This window comes from Oncorhynchus keta, chromosome 18, assembly GCF_023373465.1.
Source record: "Oncorhynchus keta strain PuntledgeMale-10-30-2019 chromosome 18, Oket_V2, whole genome shotgun sequence".
Taxonomy (NCBI): domain Eukaryota; kingdom Metazoa; phylum Chordata; class Actinopteri; order Salmoniformes; family Salmonidae; genus Oncorhynchus; species Oncorhynchus keta.
Genome location: NC_068438.1, coordinates 1,901,732 through 1,918,528, shown reverse-complemented (window position 1 = coordinate 1,918,528; position 16,797 = coordinate 1,901,732). Strand labels below are relative to the sequence as shown.

The 16,797-nt window shown below is 42.9% G+C and overlaps 1 protein-coding gene across 4 annotated transcripts in view; it reads left to right on the top strand.

Annotated features, from left to right (window-relative positions):
* Positions 1 to 16,797, top strand: part of LOC118397034 (protein furry homolog) — a 231,669-nt gene that overhangs the window by 29,652 nt on the left and 185,220 nt on the right. The window contains exon 1 of one of the 4 annotated variants that reach the window (XM_052467093.1): positions 4,390 to 4,595. The exons of the other annotated variants lie outside the window; for them this stretch is intronic. Within the exon in view, the coding sequence (XP_052323053.1) occupies positions 4,526 to 4,595 (70 nt within the window). The 5' untranslated portion in view covers positions 4,390 to 4,525. Of the gene's footprint in view, positions 1 to 4,389; positions 4,596 to 16,797 lie in introns of those variants that run through there. 4 annotated transcript variants of the gene reach the window in all.

The following is a 16,797-nucleotide window of genomic DNA, read 5'->3' as shown; positions in this document are numbered from 1 at the left end:
AAGAGGACAACAAAGTGAAACAGTCAGCACTTCTATTGCAACTTCGTATTTCGTCATCCTAACGTAGTCTACACTGCTATCTGCCCAGCAGCTAGCCAGCTAGCAAACGTCCACCGTCTACCGAATAGCAGCACTGTAGAAACGATTACACTCAACTGAACGACTTGATTAGTGTAGTGTTAGCTAGCTACATAGTTGTCTTTGCTGTCTTCGTATCCAAGATAATTGTGTAGTTTAGAGCGTGTAGTCTTAGAGTGATTATCTTAATTTACCGAGGTTAGCTAGCCAGCTATTTGTCGTCCTTAACGTAGGAGACACTGCTAGCTAGCCAACAGCTAGCCAACGTCTACTGAATAGAACTTCCGCACTCAACAACCCGGTCGCATTCCGCTTCGCTCCACAGGTAGTATCACATTTTCATTTCATTTCATTACAGCACAACGGTTTGATTTGTTTGATCGTAGCTAGCTACATAGCTAGCTACATAGCCGTCTGTGTATCAAAGATAATTGTGTAGTCTAGAGCGATTTTCTAGGTTAGCTAGCCAGCTATTGTCGTTCTTTTAACGCAACGTAACGTAATCAACACTGCTAGCTAGCCAGCTAGCCCCGAATAGCAGCACTGTAGAAACTATTACACTCAACGGAACGACTTGATTAGTGTAGTGTCAACAACGCAGCCACTGTCAGCTAGCCTACAAAGTCAACAACGCAGCCACTGCCAGCTAGCCTACTTCAGCAGTACTGTATCATTTTTATCATTTTAGTCAATAAGATTCTTGCTACGTAAGCTTAACTTTCTGAACATTCGAGACGTGTAGTCCACTTGTCATTCCAATCTCCTTGCATTAGCGTAGCCTCTTCTGTAGCCTGTCAACTATGTGTCTGTCTATCCCTGTTATCTCCTCTCTGCACAGACCATACAAACGCTCCACACCGTGTGGCCGCGGCCACCCTAATCTGGTGGTCCCAGCGCGCACGACCCACGTGGAGTTCCAGGTCTCCGGTAGCCTCTGGAACTGCCGATCTGCGGCCAACAAGGCAGAGTTCATCTCAGCCTATGCCTCCCTCCAGTCCCTCGACTTCTTGGCACTGACGGAAACATGGATCACCACAGATAACACTGCTACTCCTACTGCTCTCTCTTCGTCCGCCCACGTGTTCTCGCACACCCCGAGAGCTTCTGGTCAGCGGGGTGGTGGCACCGGGATCCTCATCTCTCCCAAGTGGTCATTCTCTCTTTCTCCCCTTACCCATCTGTCTATCGCCTCCTTTGAATTTCATGCTGTCACAGTTACCAGCCCTTTCAAGCTTAACATACTTATCATTTATCGCCCTCCAGGTCCCTTCGGAGAGTTCATCAATGAGCTTGATGTCTTGATAAGCTCCTTTCCTGAGGACGGCTCACCTCTCACAGTTCTGGGCGACTTTAACCTCCCCACGTCTACCTTTGACTCATTCCTCTCTGCCTCCTTCTTTCCACTCCTTTCCTCTTTTGACCTCACCCTCTCACCTTCCCCCTACTCACAAGGCAGGCAATACGCTCGACCTCATCTTTACTAGATGCTGTTCTTCCACTAACCTCATTGCAACTCCCCTCCAAGTCTCCGACCACTACCTTGTATCCTTTTCCCTCTCGCTCTCATCCAACACTTCCCACACTGCCCCTACTCGGATGGTATCGCGCCGTCCCAACCTTCGCTCTCTCTCCCCGCTACTCTCTCCTCTTCCATCCTATCATCTCTTCCCTCTGCTCAAACCTTCTCCAACCTATCTCCTGATTCTGCCTCCTCAACCCTCCTCTCCTCCCTTTCTGCATCCTTTGACTCTCTATGTCCCCTATCTTCCAGGCCGGCTCGGTCCTCCCCTCCCGCTCCGTGGCTCGACGACTCATTGCGAGCTCACAGAACAGGGCTCCGGGCAGCCGAGCGGAAATGGAGGAAAACTCGCCTCCCTGCGGACCTGGCATCCTTTCGCTCCCTCCTCTCTACATTTTCCTCCTCTGTCTCTGCTGCTAAAGCCACTTTCTACCACTCTAAATTCCAAGCATCTGCCTCTAACCCTAGGAAGCTCTTTGCCACCTTCTCCTCCCTCCTGAATCCTCCCCCCCCCCCCTCCTCCCTCTCTGCAGATGACTTCGTCAACCATTTTGAAAAGAAGGTCGACGACATCCGATCCTCATTTGCTAAGTCAAACGACACCGCTGGTTCTGCTCACACTGCCCTACCCTGTGCTCTGACCTCTTTCTCCCCTCTCTCTCCAGATGAAATCTCGCGTCTTGTGACGGCCGGCCGCCCAACAACCTGCCCGCTCGACCCTATCCCCTCCTCTCTTCTCCAGACCATTTCCGGAGACCTTCTCCCTTACCTCACCTCGCTCATCAACTCATCCCTGACCGCTGGCTACGTCCCTTCCGTCTTCAAGAGAGCGAGAGTTGCACCCCTTCTGAAAAAACCTACACTCGATCCCTCCGATGTCAACAACTACAGACCAGTATCCCTTCTTTCTTTTCTCTCCAAAACTCTTGAACGTGCCGTCCTTGGCCAGCTCTCCCGCTATCTCTCTCAGAATGACCTTCTTGATCCAAATCAGTCAGGTTTCAAGACTAGTCATTCAACTGAGACTGCTCTTCTCTGTATCACGGAGACGCTCCGCACTGCTAAAGCTAACTCTCTCTCCTCTGCTCTCATCCTTCTAGACCTATCGGCTGCCTTCGATACTGTGAACCATCAGATCCTCCTCACAAGGGCACTGCGTTCATCCACCTCTGGCCTGCTCGCCTCCCTACCACTGAGGAAGTACAGTTCCCGCTCAGCCCAGTCAAAACTGTTCGCTGCTCTGGCTCCCCAATGGTGGAACACACTCCCTCACGACGCCAGGACAGCGGAGGCAATCACCACCTTCCGGAGACACCTGAAACCCCACCTCTTTAAGGAATACCTAGGATAGGATAAAGTAATCCTTCTCACCCCCCCCCCCCAAAAGATTTAGATGCACTATTGTAAAGTGGCTGTTCCACTGGATGTCATAAGGTGAATGCACCAATTTGTAAGTCGCTCTGGATAAGAGCGTCTGCTAAATGACTTAAATGTAATGTTAAATGTTAAATGTAAGTTTGGAACCACCAAGACTCTTCCTGTAGCTGGCCGCCCGGTCAAACTAAGAAAACTGGGGGAGAAGGGAAACGGAGAGCAGAAAGATGGTTATTTTTGGCATTATAAGGCACAGGACCCTACGGCGTTCACAGAGCGCTTTGTACACAAATGTCAGTCGGAACTGGTCCAGAAACCCTCAATGGGGGACTTAACATCTACCATTAACCCCCCACAACAACAGCTAAACCGGGCGCACAGTGTGGCAGCCCCCCACTCTAAAACCTGTACGTTGGGTTAAAAGCGAAAGTCAAATTTCAGTTGGACCTTGATTGGACCTTGACCAATCAAGTGAATTCTCTCCCTTATGAAGCTTGCATTATGCCAATATTATGAAATATATGTTTTGACTGAAAATATGTGTTGAGCCAAATTCCAGGTAGGAAAAACTCAATAATTTCAACATTGTTTTGCCCTCTGTGTTACTGATGTTGGTAAAGGCACTACTGTGGTAAAAATATAGTCAGTCCCGAGTTGGTGTGCAGGGGTAGGAGGTAATTGAGGTAGCTATGCACATATAGGTATGGTTAAAGTGACTAGGCAACATGATAGATAATAGACAGTAGCAGCAGTGTGTGTGTGTGGGCGTATGTAGTGTGTGTTGGGATGGGTTGTCCGTGTACTGTAACCTCCTGTACTGTATCCTGTACCCATCCTCTCCCAGTCTGAGAGTCTCAGGTTGCTCAGTGACAGGGCTCAGCGGCTCTATGAGGGACTATCATCATTATCAGGCCGCTGCAGAGACAAACACTGGTTATCATTAACTGAGCTCCGCTAAGAGGATTGCTTCCTGCACTCCCAGCCTCCATGCAGTTATTTAGAGGGAGCTTGCACATCGCCGTCCTGCACGCCTGCATGACGCGCGGCTTTAGATACACAGAGAGAGGGATAGATAGGAAGAGAGAGGGCAGGAGGGAGGGTGGGACAGAGAGAGGGACGTAAGGGAGGGAGGGGAAGAAAGAGGGAGGAAAGAGAGAGGGATTGAGAGAGGTGAAGAGCGAGCGAGGGAGGGAGCAGGAGACAGGATGAGTGAGGACAGGGAGAGAGAGATCGTGGGAGAGCGAGCAAGGACAGGGAGAGAACATGATGGAGTGAGAGAGCAGAGAGAGAGTGGATAAGTGAGTGAGTGAGTGAGGAGAGAGAGAGAGGGCTGAGCGCCAGGAACAGGAGGAGGAGGAGGAGGAGGGGCAGCGCAGTGTCAGTTTGTTCTGGTGCTCGTGAGCGCAGCAGAAGTGTTGTGCATCACAGTGTGGTGACAGTGACAGCAACGGCAGCTCAAACTGCTGCTCCAGACCTGCAGGAGTAAACAACAACAACAACAACAACAGTAGCATCCACAGGGAGACGTTCTACCTGTGTGTAGCCTGCATAGGCATGGCCAACCAACAGGACTCAGGCTTCTTTGAGATCAGCATCAAGTCTCTGCTCAAGTCCTGGAGTGGATGTGAGTATACACGAATTTGCCTGGCTTCCAGCTCAGCATGCTTGTTTAGTGCTGTTAGCGTTAGCTACCACACCAGACTAAATTAAGCTTCAGTCATTCAGAATGACAGACAGCGTAGAGATGATAGCGTGGCATAGTGTTGCGCACATGTTGGCTGAACTACTTAGTGGTGCTGATTCACTATGTGTTTTCCCCCAAGTTTTTTGGGTTTTGGCTCCTTTTCCTGTTTGTGCGTGAGGGTCAGGGTAAGACTTCTTTCTACGTGAGCTGCCTGCCGTGGAGTTTAAATAGCTGCTGTTCAATGCTGGGCTGCCTAATAGGATTAACGAGGTTCAGCTCTAGAGTGCAGCTTCGCCACCCTGCCTTCCCATAGAGAGGCAGGATGGATAGGATGCTATTTGATTTGATGTATTCCTCATTTAGCCGACGCCAATGGCGACAGCCAATCTTACTGGGGCCTGACACATAACAATAAATACATTACATACACAAGAATTGACAGTTTACATACATTTAAAAACATTAACATGTAGTGTGTGTGCATCTATCAGTTCCACATGCATGTCAGTACATACACACAGCAAGTAGGCCACATGGGGGAGAGATTTTGGGCCATGAGGTGTTGCTTTATATGTTTTTTGAAACCGGGTTTGCTGTTCACTTGCTCTATATAAGAAGGAAGGGAGTTCCATGCACTCATAGTTCTGTATAATACTGTACGTTTCCTTGAATTTGTTCTGAACCTACGGACTGTGAAAATACGGCTGGTGGTGGTGTGTGTGTGTTTGTGTGTGTGTGTGTGTGTGTGTGTGTGTGTGTCAGTGCTACGTGTAAATTGACAAGACCTCTCCCCATCTTTACAAACATTGAATCTACAGGTGAAATAAGAAGTTTACATACACCTTAGCCAACTACATTTAAACTCAGTTTTTCACAATTCCTGACATTTAATCCTAGTAAATATTCCCTGTCTTTAGGTCAGTTAGGATCACCACTTTACTTTAAGAATGTAAAATTTCAGAATAATAGTAGAAGAATGATTTATTTCATCTTTTATTTCTTTCATCACATTCCCAGTGGGTCAGAAGTTTACATGCACTCAATTAGTATTTGGTAGCATTGCCTTTCCAATACCTTGACTTTGTTGTCCTTAAGCTATTTTGCCACAACTTTGGAAGTATGCTTGGGGTCATTGTTCATTTGGAAGACCCATTTGAGACCATGCTTTATCTTCCTGACTGATGTCTTGAGATGTTGCTTCAATATATCCACATAATTTTCCTTTCCTCGTGTAACAGTATAACTTTAGACCGTCCCCTTGCCCATACCCGGGCTCGAACCAGGGACCCTCTGCACACATCAACAACAGTCACCCACGAAGCATCGTTACCCATCGCTCCACAAAAGCCGCGGCCCTTGCAGAGCAAGGGGAACCACTACTTCAAGGTCTCAGAGCAAGTGACGTCACCGATTGAAACGCTATTTAGCGCGAACACCGCTAACTAGCTAGCCATTTCAGATCCGTTACACTCACCCCCCTTTTGAGCTCCTCCTTTTCCACAGCAACCAGTGATCCGGGTCAACAGCATCAATGTAACAGTATTACTTTATACCGTCCCCATACCCGGGCGCGAACCAGGGACTCTCTGCACACATCAATAACAGTCACCCTCGACGCATCGTTACCCATCGCTCCACAAAAGCCGCGGCCCTTGCAGAGCAAGGGGAACTACTACTTCAAGGTCTCAGAGCAAGTGACGTCACCGATTGAAACGCTATTTAGCGCGAACCACCGCTAATTAAGCTATCCGTTACACTCGTGATGCCATCTATTTTGTGAAGTGCACCAGTCACTCATGCAGCAAAGCACCCACACAACATGATGCTGCCACCCCCGTGCTTCACGGTTGGGATGGTGGTCTTTGGCTTGCAAGCCTCCCCCTTGTTCCCCCAAACATAGCGATGGTCATTATGGCCAAACAGTTCTATTTTTGTTTAATCAGAACAGAGGACATTTCTCCAAGAAGTACGATCTTTGTCCCCATGCGCGGTTGCAAACCGTAGTCTGGCTTTTTTTTTATGGCAGCTTTGGAGCAGTGGCTTCTTCTTTGCTGAGCGGCATTTCAGGTTATGCCGACTATATATGTTTTGACCCTGACAGTTATAGAATCTACGGTTACACCAAGTAATTTAGTCTCCTCAACTTGTTCAACAGCTATACCATTCATTACCAAATTCAGCTGAGGTCAAGAACATAAGGAATGATTTGTACCAAATCAAATACAATGCTTTTAGTTTTCGAGATGTTCTGGACCATTACTGGCCACCCATTCCAAAACTGACTACAATGCTTTTAGTTTTAGAGATGGTCTGAACCATTACTGGCCACCCATTCCAAAACTGATTGAAACTCTTTGTTAAGGGTTTCAGTGACTTCGTTAACTGTGGTTGCTAATGTGTATATGATTGAGTCATCAGTGTATACACATGCTTTGTTTAATGCCAGTGGCAGGTCATTGGTAAAAATAGAAAAGAGTAGAGTGCCTAGAGAGCTGCCCTGTGTTACACCGCACTTTACATGTTTGACATTAGAGAAGCTTCCATTAAAGAAAACCCTTTGAGTTATATTAGATACATAGCTCTAATCCACTATATGGCAGAGGTTGAAAAGCCATAACACATGCCTTTTCTCAACAAGAGGTTATGGTCAATAATATTAAAGGCTGCATTGAAATCTAACAGAACAGCTCCCGCAATCTTCTTATTATCAATTTATTTTAACCAATCATCAGTCATTTATGTCAGTGCAGTACATGTTGTGGGCCCTTCTCTATAAGTCTGCTGTTAATTTGTTTACAGATAAATAAATAAAATGTACAACAGCTTGTGAAAAGCTTGAAGCAATTTGCTAGGTCTGCTGTTAGAACCAGTTAAGGACTTTGGCTTAACTCCAGGCTTGACGATATAGACTTTCCTCTAGGCTTAGCTATGATATGACATATAGGAGTAGCTATAGAGTCAGCTACCATCCTCAGTAGCTTTCCATCTAAGTTGTCAATGACAGTAGTTGATCAGATTTAATATTGCAGATATATTGTGGCTTCCATCAATGTTATTGTCTGCATCATTTACAATCTCCCATATATATGTTTTGTATATATACTGTGCATTCTGAAAGAATTCAGACCCTTTGACTTTTTCCACATTTTGCTACATTACAGCCTTATTCTAAAATTGAATTAATCTACACATACCCGATAATGGCAAAAAAAAAACATTTTTGCTAATTTAGTCCAAATTTAAAAATGGAAATATCACACTTACATATGTATTCAGAACCTGTATTTTGTTGAAGTATCTTTGGCAGTGATTACACCCTCAAGTCTTCTTGGGTATGATGCTACAAGCTTGGCACACCTGTATTTGGGGACTTTCTCCCATTCTTCTCTGCAGATCCTCTCATGCTCTGTCAGGTTGGATGGGGAGCATTGCTGAACAGCTATTTTCAGGTCTCTCCAGAGGTACTTGATCAGGGTCAAGTTCGGCTTTGGCTGGGCCACTCAAGGACATTTCGAGACTTGTCCCGAAGCCACTCCTGCGTTGTCTTGGCTGTGTGCTTAGGATATTTGCCCTGTTGGAAGATGAACCTTTGCCCAAGTCTGAGGTCATGAACGCTCTGGAGCAGATTTTTTTATCAAGGATCTCTCTGTACTTTGCTACATTCATCTTTGCCTCAATCCTGACTATTCTCCCAGTCCCTGCCACTGAAAAACATCCCCACAGCATGATGCTTCCACCCCCATGCTTCACCGTAGGGATGGTGCCAGGTTTCTTCCAGATGTGGCGCTTGGCATTCAGGCCAAAGAGTTCAATCTTGGTTTCATCAGACTATAAAATCTTGTTTCTCATGGTCTGAGAGTCTTTAAATGCCTTTTAGCAAACTCCAAGCAGGCTGTCATGTGCCTTTTACTGAGGAGTGGCTTCCGTCTGGCCACTCTACCATAAAGGTATGATTGAACAGTCTTGGTGGTTCCAAACTTCTTCCATTTAACATTGATGGAGGCCAATGTGTTCTTGGGGACCTTCAATGTTACAGAAATGTTTTTTCACCCTTCCCCAGATCTGTGCCTCGAAACAATCCTTTCTCGGAGCTCTAATGACAATTCCTTCGACCTTTGGCTCTGACATGCACTGTCAACTCTGGGACCTTATATAGACAGGTGTGTGCCTTTCCAAATCATGTCCATGCAATTGAATTGACCACAGGTGGACTCCAATCAAGTTGTAGAAACATCTCAAGGATGATCAATGGAAACAGGATGCACCTGAGCTCAGTTTTGAGTCTCATAGCAAAGGGTCTGAATACTTATGTCAATAAGGTATTTCTGTTTTGTTTTTGTTTTAATTTGCAAAAATCTATAAAAACCTGTTTTAGAGTTGTCATTATGGAGTGTTGTTTGTATATTGACGAGGACCATTGTTAATTTAATCAATTTTAGAAATAAGGCTGTAACTTAACAAAATGTGGAAAAGGGGAAGGGTTCTGAATTACCTTCCAAATGCACTGCATTTTTCAGATATTACAAGTTACAGATAAACATTATTATATTATTGACCGATTGACTATGACTTTTTAAATACCCAGCAGTGCAATTTGCAGTTAGCGGCAGGTAAATATTGCAATGCTTCAGCCATTACTCCAATAACTTTACAAAATGTAAACTTACAATGCCTTTCCTTCATTAAGAGTTTTTTATGCATGAGTACAATAGCTCACTGTTTATTGTTGGCATTTCCTGCTAAGTTTGCCCACTTTGCCAGAGAAGTAATCATTAAAATAATTGGCAACATCAAATGGTTTTGTGATGAATATGCCATCTGATTCGATGAAAGATGGAATTAAATTAGTCTTTCTGTCCATAATTTCATTTAAAGTACTCCAAAGTTTGTTTGCATCATTCTTTTTATGATACAGTTTCTTCTTATTTTTGTTGTGTTTCGTCACTTGCTTTCTCAATTTGCAGTAAGTCAAGACGTGCAGCCAGACTTATTGCCTCTTCTCTTTCAAACATAACGTTTTTCATTTCCTCATCGATCCATGGAGATGTAACAGTCAGTTTCTTAACAGGTGCATGTTTAGTAATAATTGGAAGAAGCAATTTCATAAATTCATCAAGTGCAGTGTCTGGATGCTCCTGATTAATCACATCAGACAAATACATATTTTTAACATCATCCACATAAGAGTCACAGCAAAATCTTTTGTATGATCTCTTATATACTATTTTAGGCCCAGCTGTTGGAACTTTGGTTTCCACTATATTGTGATCACTGTGATCCAAGGGGTAGGGCCCATAGGATCTTAAAATAACTCAACTAACTAGGCCTAAATCTTTCTTTGTGGGGTCACGTACCTTAAAAGCATTTTAAAATCACACATATCAATGCATAACATTCAAATACACAGTTTTAATGCAGGATATTGACAGCTCCCCAAAATAAAGTGAATGTGTAAGAATAATATGAGGTACTGTACATATTTAAGTGCATTCTGGCAAGTTTCACAAGAACATACTGTAATACAACAGAATTATGTTATTCTAACAATAGAGCCTTCTTGGAAAGTTGTGAATGATTTGATTTGTTTGTTTGACCATTTAAAAACACAATTAAAAATGAATGCTAAATTATGTCACCCGTTCTACATGGTAACCAAAGGGGTTCTATCTGGAACCAAAAGGGGTTCTTCGCAGGGTTCTCCTAGAGTGTAGCTAGCCAGCCATCCCATAGAGAGAGCATTGCATTGTGGGTTTTGTTTTCGATTTGAGCTGCAACAGATTTCCACAATGATTTTCACGTTGCTAACAACCTTATTATAACAACAAAATGAAACATTTGTTCACAATAAATATTGTTCTCACATATTAGGATTATTTAAAACTGTAAATTACAGGAACGAGTGGTTTTGAGGGGATTTTTACTTTAAGGTTTTTTGGAAGTTTATAACAAGATTTATGGTGGCCTTTTTGGGTACATCAGATTATTACAGTAATTATTGCTGGCCCTCTTTGTAGCCTTATAACAAGTAAAATGTATAAAATAATCAAATAAGATAATATAATTAATACAAAATAGCATGATAAAGCTGTAAAATATTATCCTAAATATAAACCATCAACTTAGTGAATACCTTTTGGTGTTTAATATGAGGGTTTATATTTATATTTATTTTTTCACACTTGTATTTCTTTTATTATGTCAATAATGAATACCATTGGTGTTTACTATTATGTCTTTGTTGTAAATGTTTTGGCACCAAACTTGTCAATAGTTGGAAGAGTTGTAGAGTTAATAAAAAATAATACCATTGTTGATTAGATGCTTTTTAAAAATTAATTTGGCTATTTTCGCTGGACCCATATGTTCTATCCCCTAGAAACTGGACACAGATATACAAATATATAAATACATATTACAGTTATTTAAGTATAAATTACCAAATTTACCATAGATGACATTAATTACAAAAAGTACAGAAGATTCCGGTCACTTTGGTAAATTATTTGCTATCCTATCCTAGAACTAAGGATAATCTGGTTTAATCTGTGGAGAAATTGATTGATGTTATCTCATATGTATAGGTACCATACAGGCAACACTTAAGCCAACATTTGAGGTAAACAATTAGCCACTTTGTCTGGGATTCAATCCAAGTTGCATTGTAGACTAGAGAAGTGCATTGCACTGCCGACAAGATACCTTTTAAAGGGAATATTGTTTTGCTTGACACAGAACATGACAATGTTGTAAGCAAAACTATTATACTTGTTTGATCATTTAGATTAGCTGACTAGCTATTGGTAAAATAATTAGAGTAGTCCACATCAACATTAGTTTCCATTCACACAAAGTGTCAAAAATATTTTTCCAGACACTGGGCGTTAGTGTTGGGCGATACCATTGGCCTTGTGGTGAAATTCTTGAGTTGCTTCCTTCCTCTCCAGCAGTTGAGTTTTTCACCATACTCAAAGGGATATTCAAAGTCTGCTTTTATATATGTTTTATCCATCTACTAATATGTGCCCTACTTTGCGAGGCATTGGAAAACCTCCCTGGTCTTTGTGGTTGAATCTGTGTTTGAAATTCACTGCTCGACTGAGGGACATTACAGATAATTGTGTGTGTGGGATACAGAGATGAGGTATTGTAACGGTTTTGACTTGAGGTTATTATTTATAGGGGTGCCAGGTAGGTTGTGCCTACCAGAGAAAACATTGGTTTCTCCTTTTAGTTTGGGTGGGAATGAGTCCCATCTGGTCCGTCAAGTCTACACCAATACAAAGGACGTATGTAAAAGTCAGGATGGAAATAAACTTTTCATAAACCCTTAAAACATTGAAAAGAACTTCAAAAACAACTATATTCTGTTGCGTGGGTTGTATTAGCAACAACAATGATTACACACACACATAATAATATCACAATGAGTTCTGGTTCCTCCAGAAATGTCCTGTACCTCGGGCCTAAAAAGAGTCCAGCCCGGTAAAGGAGTTCAGTGAACTCAAGTGACTTTTGTCACGCGATGTTTGTCCGTTCATTCAGTGTAGCGTAAACCCAGTACTAAACATACAATCAATATAACAATTACTTTACCACAGAACTTTAAAGCGGATCAACTCTTAATTAAGTCCTCAACTACAACTAACTACATAAATCACAGTATACATCACATCCAAACAAATGAAATACCGTATACAAAAAGGTGGTAGTCAGTCGGTCAGTCAGACAATCCAATCCGCCAATAGATCTCCAGCGGAGAAAGGCCACGAAGAACGGAGAGGTGTAGTCCAGGGACGCGAAGAGTGGATCCGATCCTGGGTAAACTCTCTTAGGCTACAAAACACACGTTTAACGGCAACAAAACAAACGGAATAGAGAAGCTTCGGAACTGAGGGTTGAACACATACTCATGCACGTCTCCATCACAACCCCCCTTTCGTGCAGCTGATGCTGGCTATTTAATTGGGAATTAAAGGGAAAGCGCCCTATTGGAAGGAGCTGCACTGAGACGGTTCAGAAAAAATTCAGGGCCGTCACAGTATTCATTCAAATATTATGCTAAACACTATTAATGCACACAGAGTGAGTCCATGCAACTTATTATATGACTTGTTAAGCAACTTTTTATTTATTGATTTAGGCTTGACAAAACAAAGGTTTGAATTGCTTATTGACTCAAGACATTTCAGCTTTTCATTTTTTATTAATTTGTTAACAAAATAGAAAAAAAACTATTCCGCTTTGACATGGGGTATTGTGTGCAGGCCTGTGCATTCAGAAAGTATTCAGACCCCTTGACTCTTTCCACATTTTGCTACGTTACAGCCTTATTCTAGAAGCTTCTGATAGGCTAATTGACATAATTTGAGTCAATTGGAGGTGTGCCTGTAGATGTATTTCAAGGACTACCTTCAAACTCAGTGCCTTTTTGCTTGACATCATGGGAAAATCTAAAGAAATCAGCCAATGCCTCAGAAAAAAAATTGTAGACCTCCACAAGTCTGGTTCATCCTTGGGAGCACTTTCCAAACACCTGAGGGTACCACATTCATCTGTACAAACAATAGTACGGAAGTATAAACACCATGGAACCACACAGCTGTCATACCGCTCAGGAAGGATAGATGAACGTACTTCGGTTCGAAAGTGCATATCAATCCCAGAACAACAGCAAAGCACCTTGTGAAGATGCTGAAGGAAACAGGTACAAAAGTATCTATATCCACAGTAAAAATGAGTCCTATATTGACATAACCTGAAAGGCCGCTCAGCAAGGAAGAAGCCACTGCCCAAAAACCGCCATAAAAAAGTCTGAATACGGTTTGCAACTGCACATGGGGACAAAGATCGTACTTTTTGGAGAAATGTTCTCTGGTCTGATGAAACATAAATATAACTTTGGCCATAATGACCATTGTTATGTTTGGAGGAAAATGGGGATGCTTGCCATCCAAACCGTGAAGCACGGGGATGGCAGCATCATGTTGTGGGGGTGCTTTGCTGCAGGAGGGACTGGTGCACCTCAAAAAATAGATGGCATCATGAGGAAAGGAAAATGATGTGGATGTATCGAAGCAACATCTCAAGACATCAGTCAGGGAGTTAAAGCTTGGTCGCAAATGGGTCTTCCAAATGGACATTGACCCCAAGCATACGTCCAAAGTTGTGGCAAAATGGCTTAAGGACAACAAAGTCAAGGTATTGGAGTGGCCATCACAAAGCCCTGACTTCAATCCCATAGAAAATTTGTGGGCAGAACTGAAAAAGCGTGTGCGAGCAAGGAGGCTTACAAACTGAAACTTTGACCCAAGTGAAACAATTTAAAGGCAATGCTACCAAATACTAATTGAGTGTATGTAAACTTCTGACCCACTGGGAATGTGATGAATTAAATAAAAGCTGAAATAAATCATTCTCTCTACTATTATTCTGACATTTCACATTCTTAAAATCAAGTGGTGAGATCATCCATTCACCTACTCTGCACCGTGGTTGGAACCAAAAATCTCATCAGAGACTCATCAGACCAAAGGACAGATTTCCAACGGTCTAATGTCCATTTCTCGTGTTTCTTGTCCCAAGCAAATATTTTCTTCTTATTGGTAGTGGTTTCTTTGCAGCAATTTGACCAAGAAGGCCTGTTCACGCAGGCTGTTCACGCAGGCTGTGAAGCAATTGTTTGGGCTGCAATTTTTGAGGCTGGTAACGCTAATGAACGTATCCTCTGCAGCAGAGGTAACTCTGGGTCTTCCTTTCCTGCGGCAATCCTCGTCAGAGACAGTTTCGTCATAGCGCTTGTTGTTTTTTTTGCGACCGCACTTGAAGAAACGTTCTTGACCTTTTCCAGATTGACTGACCTTCATGTCTTAACTCTTAAGGACCCCCCCCCGTTTTTTTCAATTCTCGCCTAAAATGACATACCCAAATCTAAGGTCCATGGAACTGTAGCCAACCTCCCTGGGCGCGGCCGCAAGAGGAAAATCGACCCCATTTTGTACAGAAGGAGAGTGCGAATGGTTGAAGAAGAACCAACGATAACTGCCAAAGAGATACAAGCTGAACTCCAAGGTGAAGGTACGTCAGTTTCTGATCGCACCATCTGTCTCTTTTTGAGCTGAAGTGGGCTCAATGGAAGAAGACCCAGGAGAAAAACATAAAAACATGTAAAAGCCAGACTGGAATTGGCTAAAATGCATATTGACAAGCCACAATCCTTCTGGGAGAATGTCCTTTGCACAGATGAGTCAAAACTGGAGCTTTTTGGCAAGTCACATCAGCTCTATGTTCACAGATGAAAAAAATGAAGCTTTCAAAGAAAATAACAACATACCTACAATGAAACATGGAGGAAGCTGGGTTATGTTTTGCTGCGCCTGGCACAGGGTGCCTTGAATCTGTGCAGGGCATAATGAAATCTCAACACTTTCAAGGCGTTCTGGAGCAAAACGTACTGCCCAGTGTCAGAAAGCTCTGTCTCAGTCGCAGGTCATGGGTCCTCCAACAGGATAATGACCCAAAACACACAGCTAAAAGCAACCAAGAATGGATAAGAACAAAACATTGGACCAAAAAAAAAAAATGAAGTGGCTTTCTATAAATCCTCATCTGAATCCTATCAAACATCTATGGAAAGAGCTGAAACTTGCAGTCTGGAGAAGGCACCCATCAAACCCGAGACAGTTGGAGCAGTTTTCACAGGAAGAGTGGGCCAAACTACCTCTTATCAGCTGCAGATGTCTCATTGATAGCTACAGAAAACATTTGATTGCAGTGATTGCCTCTAAAGGTTGTGCAGCAAAATATTAAGTTAAGGGTCCCATCATTTTTGTCCATGCCATTATCATTTGTTTTATTATTTACAATATTATGTTGAGTAAAAAATCAAAAGCAAAGTATGATTTCTATTAAATATGGAATAAACAATGGTGGATGCTAATGACTTTTGTCAGTTTCGAGTTATTTCAGAAAAAATTGTGCATTCTTCATTTTTTGAGGCAGGGTACCAACAAATTTGAGCACATCTGTATATGGGCTCCTCAGTGGCGGAGCAGTCTAAGGCACTGCATCTCAGTGCTAGAGGCGTCACTACAGACCCTGGTTCGATTCCAGGCTGAATCACAACTGGCCGTGATTGGGAGTCTCATAGGGCGGCGCACAATTGGCCCAGCATTGTCCGGGTTTGGCCCGGGGTAGGCCGTCATTGTAAATAAGGATTTGTTCTTAACTGGCTTGCCTAGTAAAATTTAAAAAAAATACGAACTCGTAATGCCGAAGTGTGCTGCTCAGACCAATACTGATGATACTTGATGTTATGAGGTCGGGTGGTTTGCAGAGCCTTCCCAAACCCCCTAGATACGTTACCGCACTGTGTAGCCTACGAATACGCCCCCTGGCAGCATATTTATTCAAGTCCTCTTATTAAATGATTATTTTCCTCCTGGGACGAAATGGATCAAATTAAGATCTGACATCTGTAGGGAGCACCACCATACTCAGAGAGTTTGTCAGCAGCAGTGTGCTGGTGATGTAATGCCCAGTGTGCCTGAGCTAGCCTGTTGTTCATCGAGTCACATGTGGCGTACCAGTCGCAGCCTCTGATACAGAGCCCAGAGTGACTAGCCACACTGGTTGCTTTCTTCAGCTCCCCATTTACAGCTGAAAGCATGCAACATGAGACCCATTCAATCAAAAGAGATAAATGCTGGAGAAGTCGTTTCAGTGAACACTTATCTTTCATTTAGGCTAATAGTCCTCATATTTCATTTAACAGTCGAAACTTGGTTGTGTTCAGTACTTTGCTGAAAGGACAACCTTATTTTTGGTTGGGAGTTTCCATTTTCCATCGCTCACGAACATTGTTGTCACGTCACAAATTCTTTGCATTACATCAACTAGACAACAGACCATTGGCCAAACATACAAGTCAACGCCAATAAACTAAAAGTACCTTGATACATAGCCGCAGGATTTAGGGGTGTTGAGGATGCCCCAGCACCCCCTGAATAATCTGAATTGAAACAAAATATTAATCTGAAAATAAAAAAAGAATCAGAAAAGTAGTGCACTGGGCCTTTACTAGTATTTGAGGACCGATATAGACATATTTTCTTCAGTATCTCTGCTTTGGCAAAAAAAGGTTGTT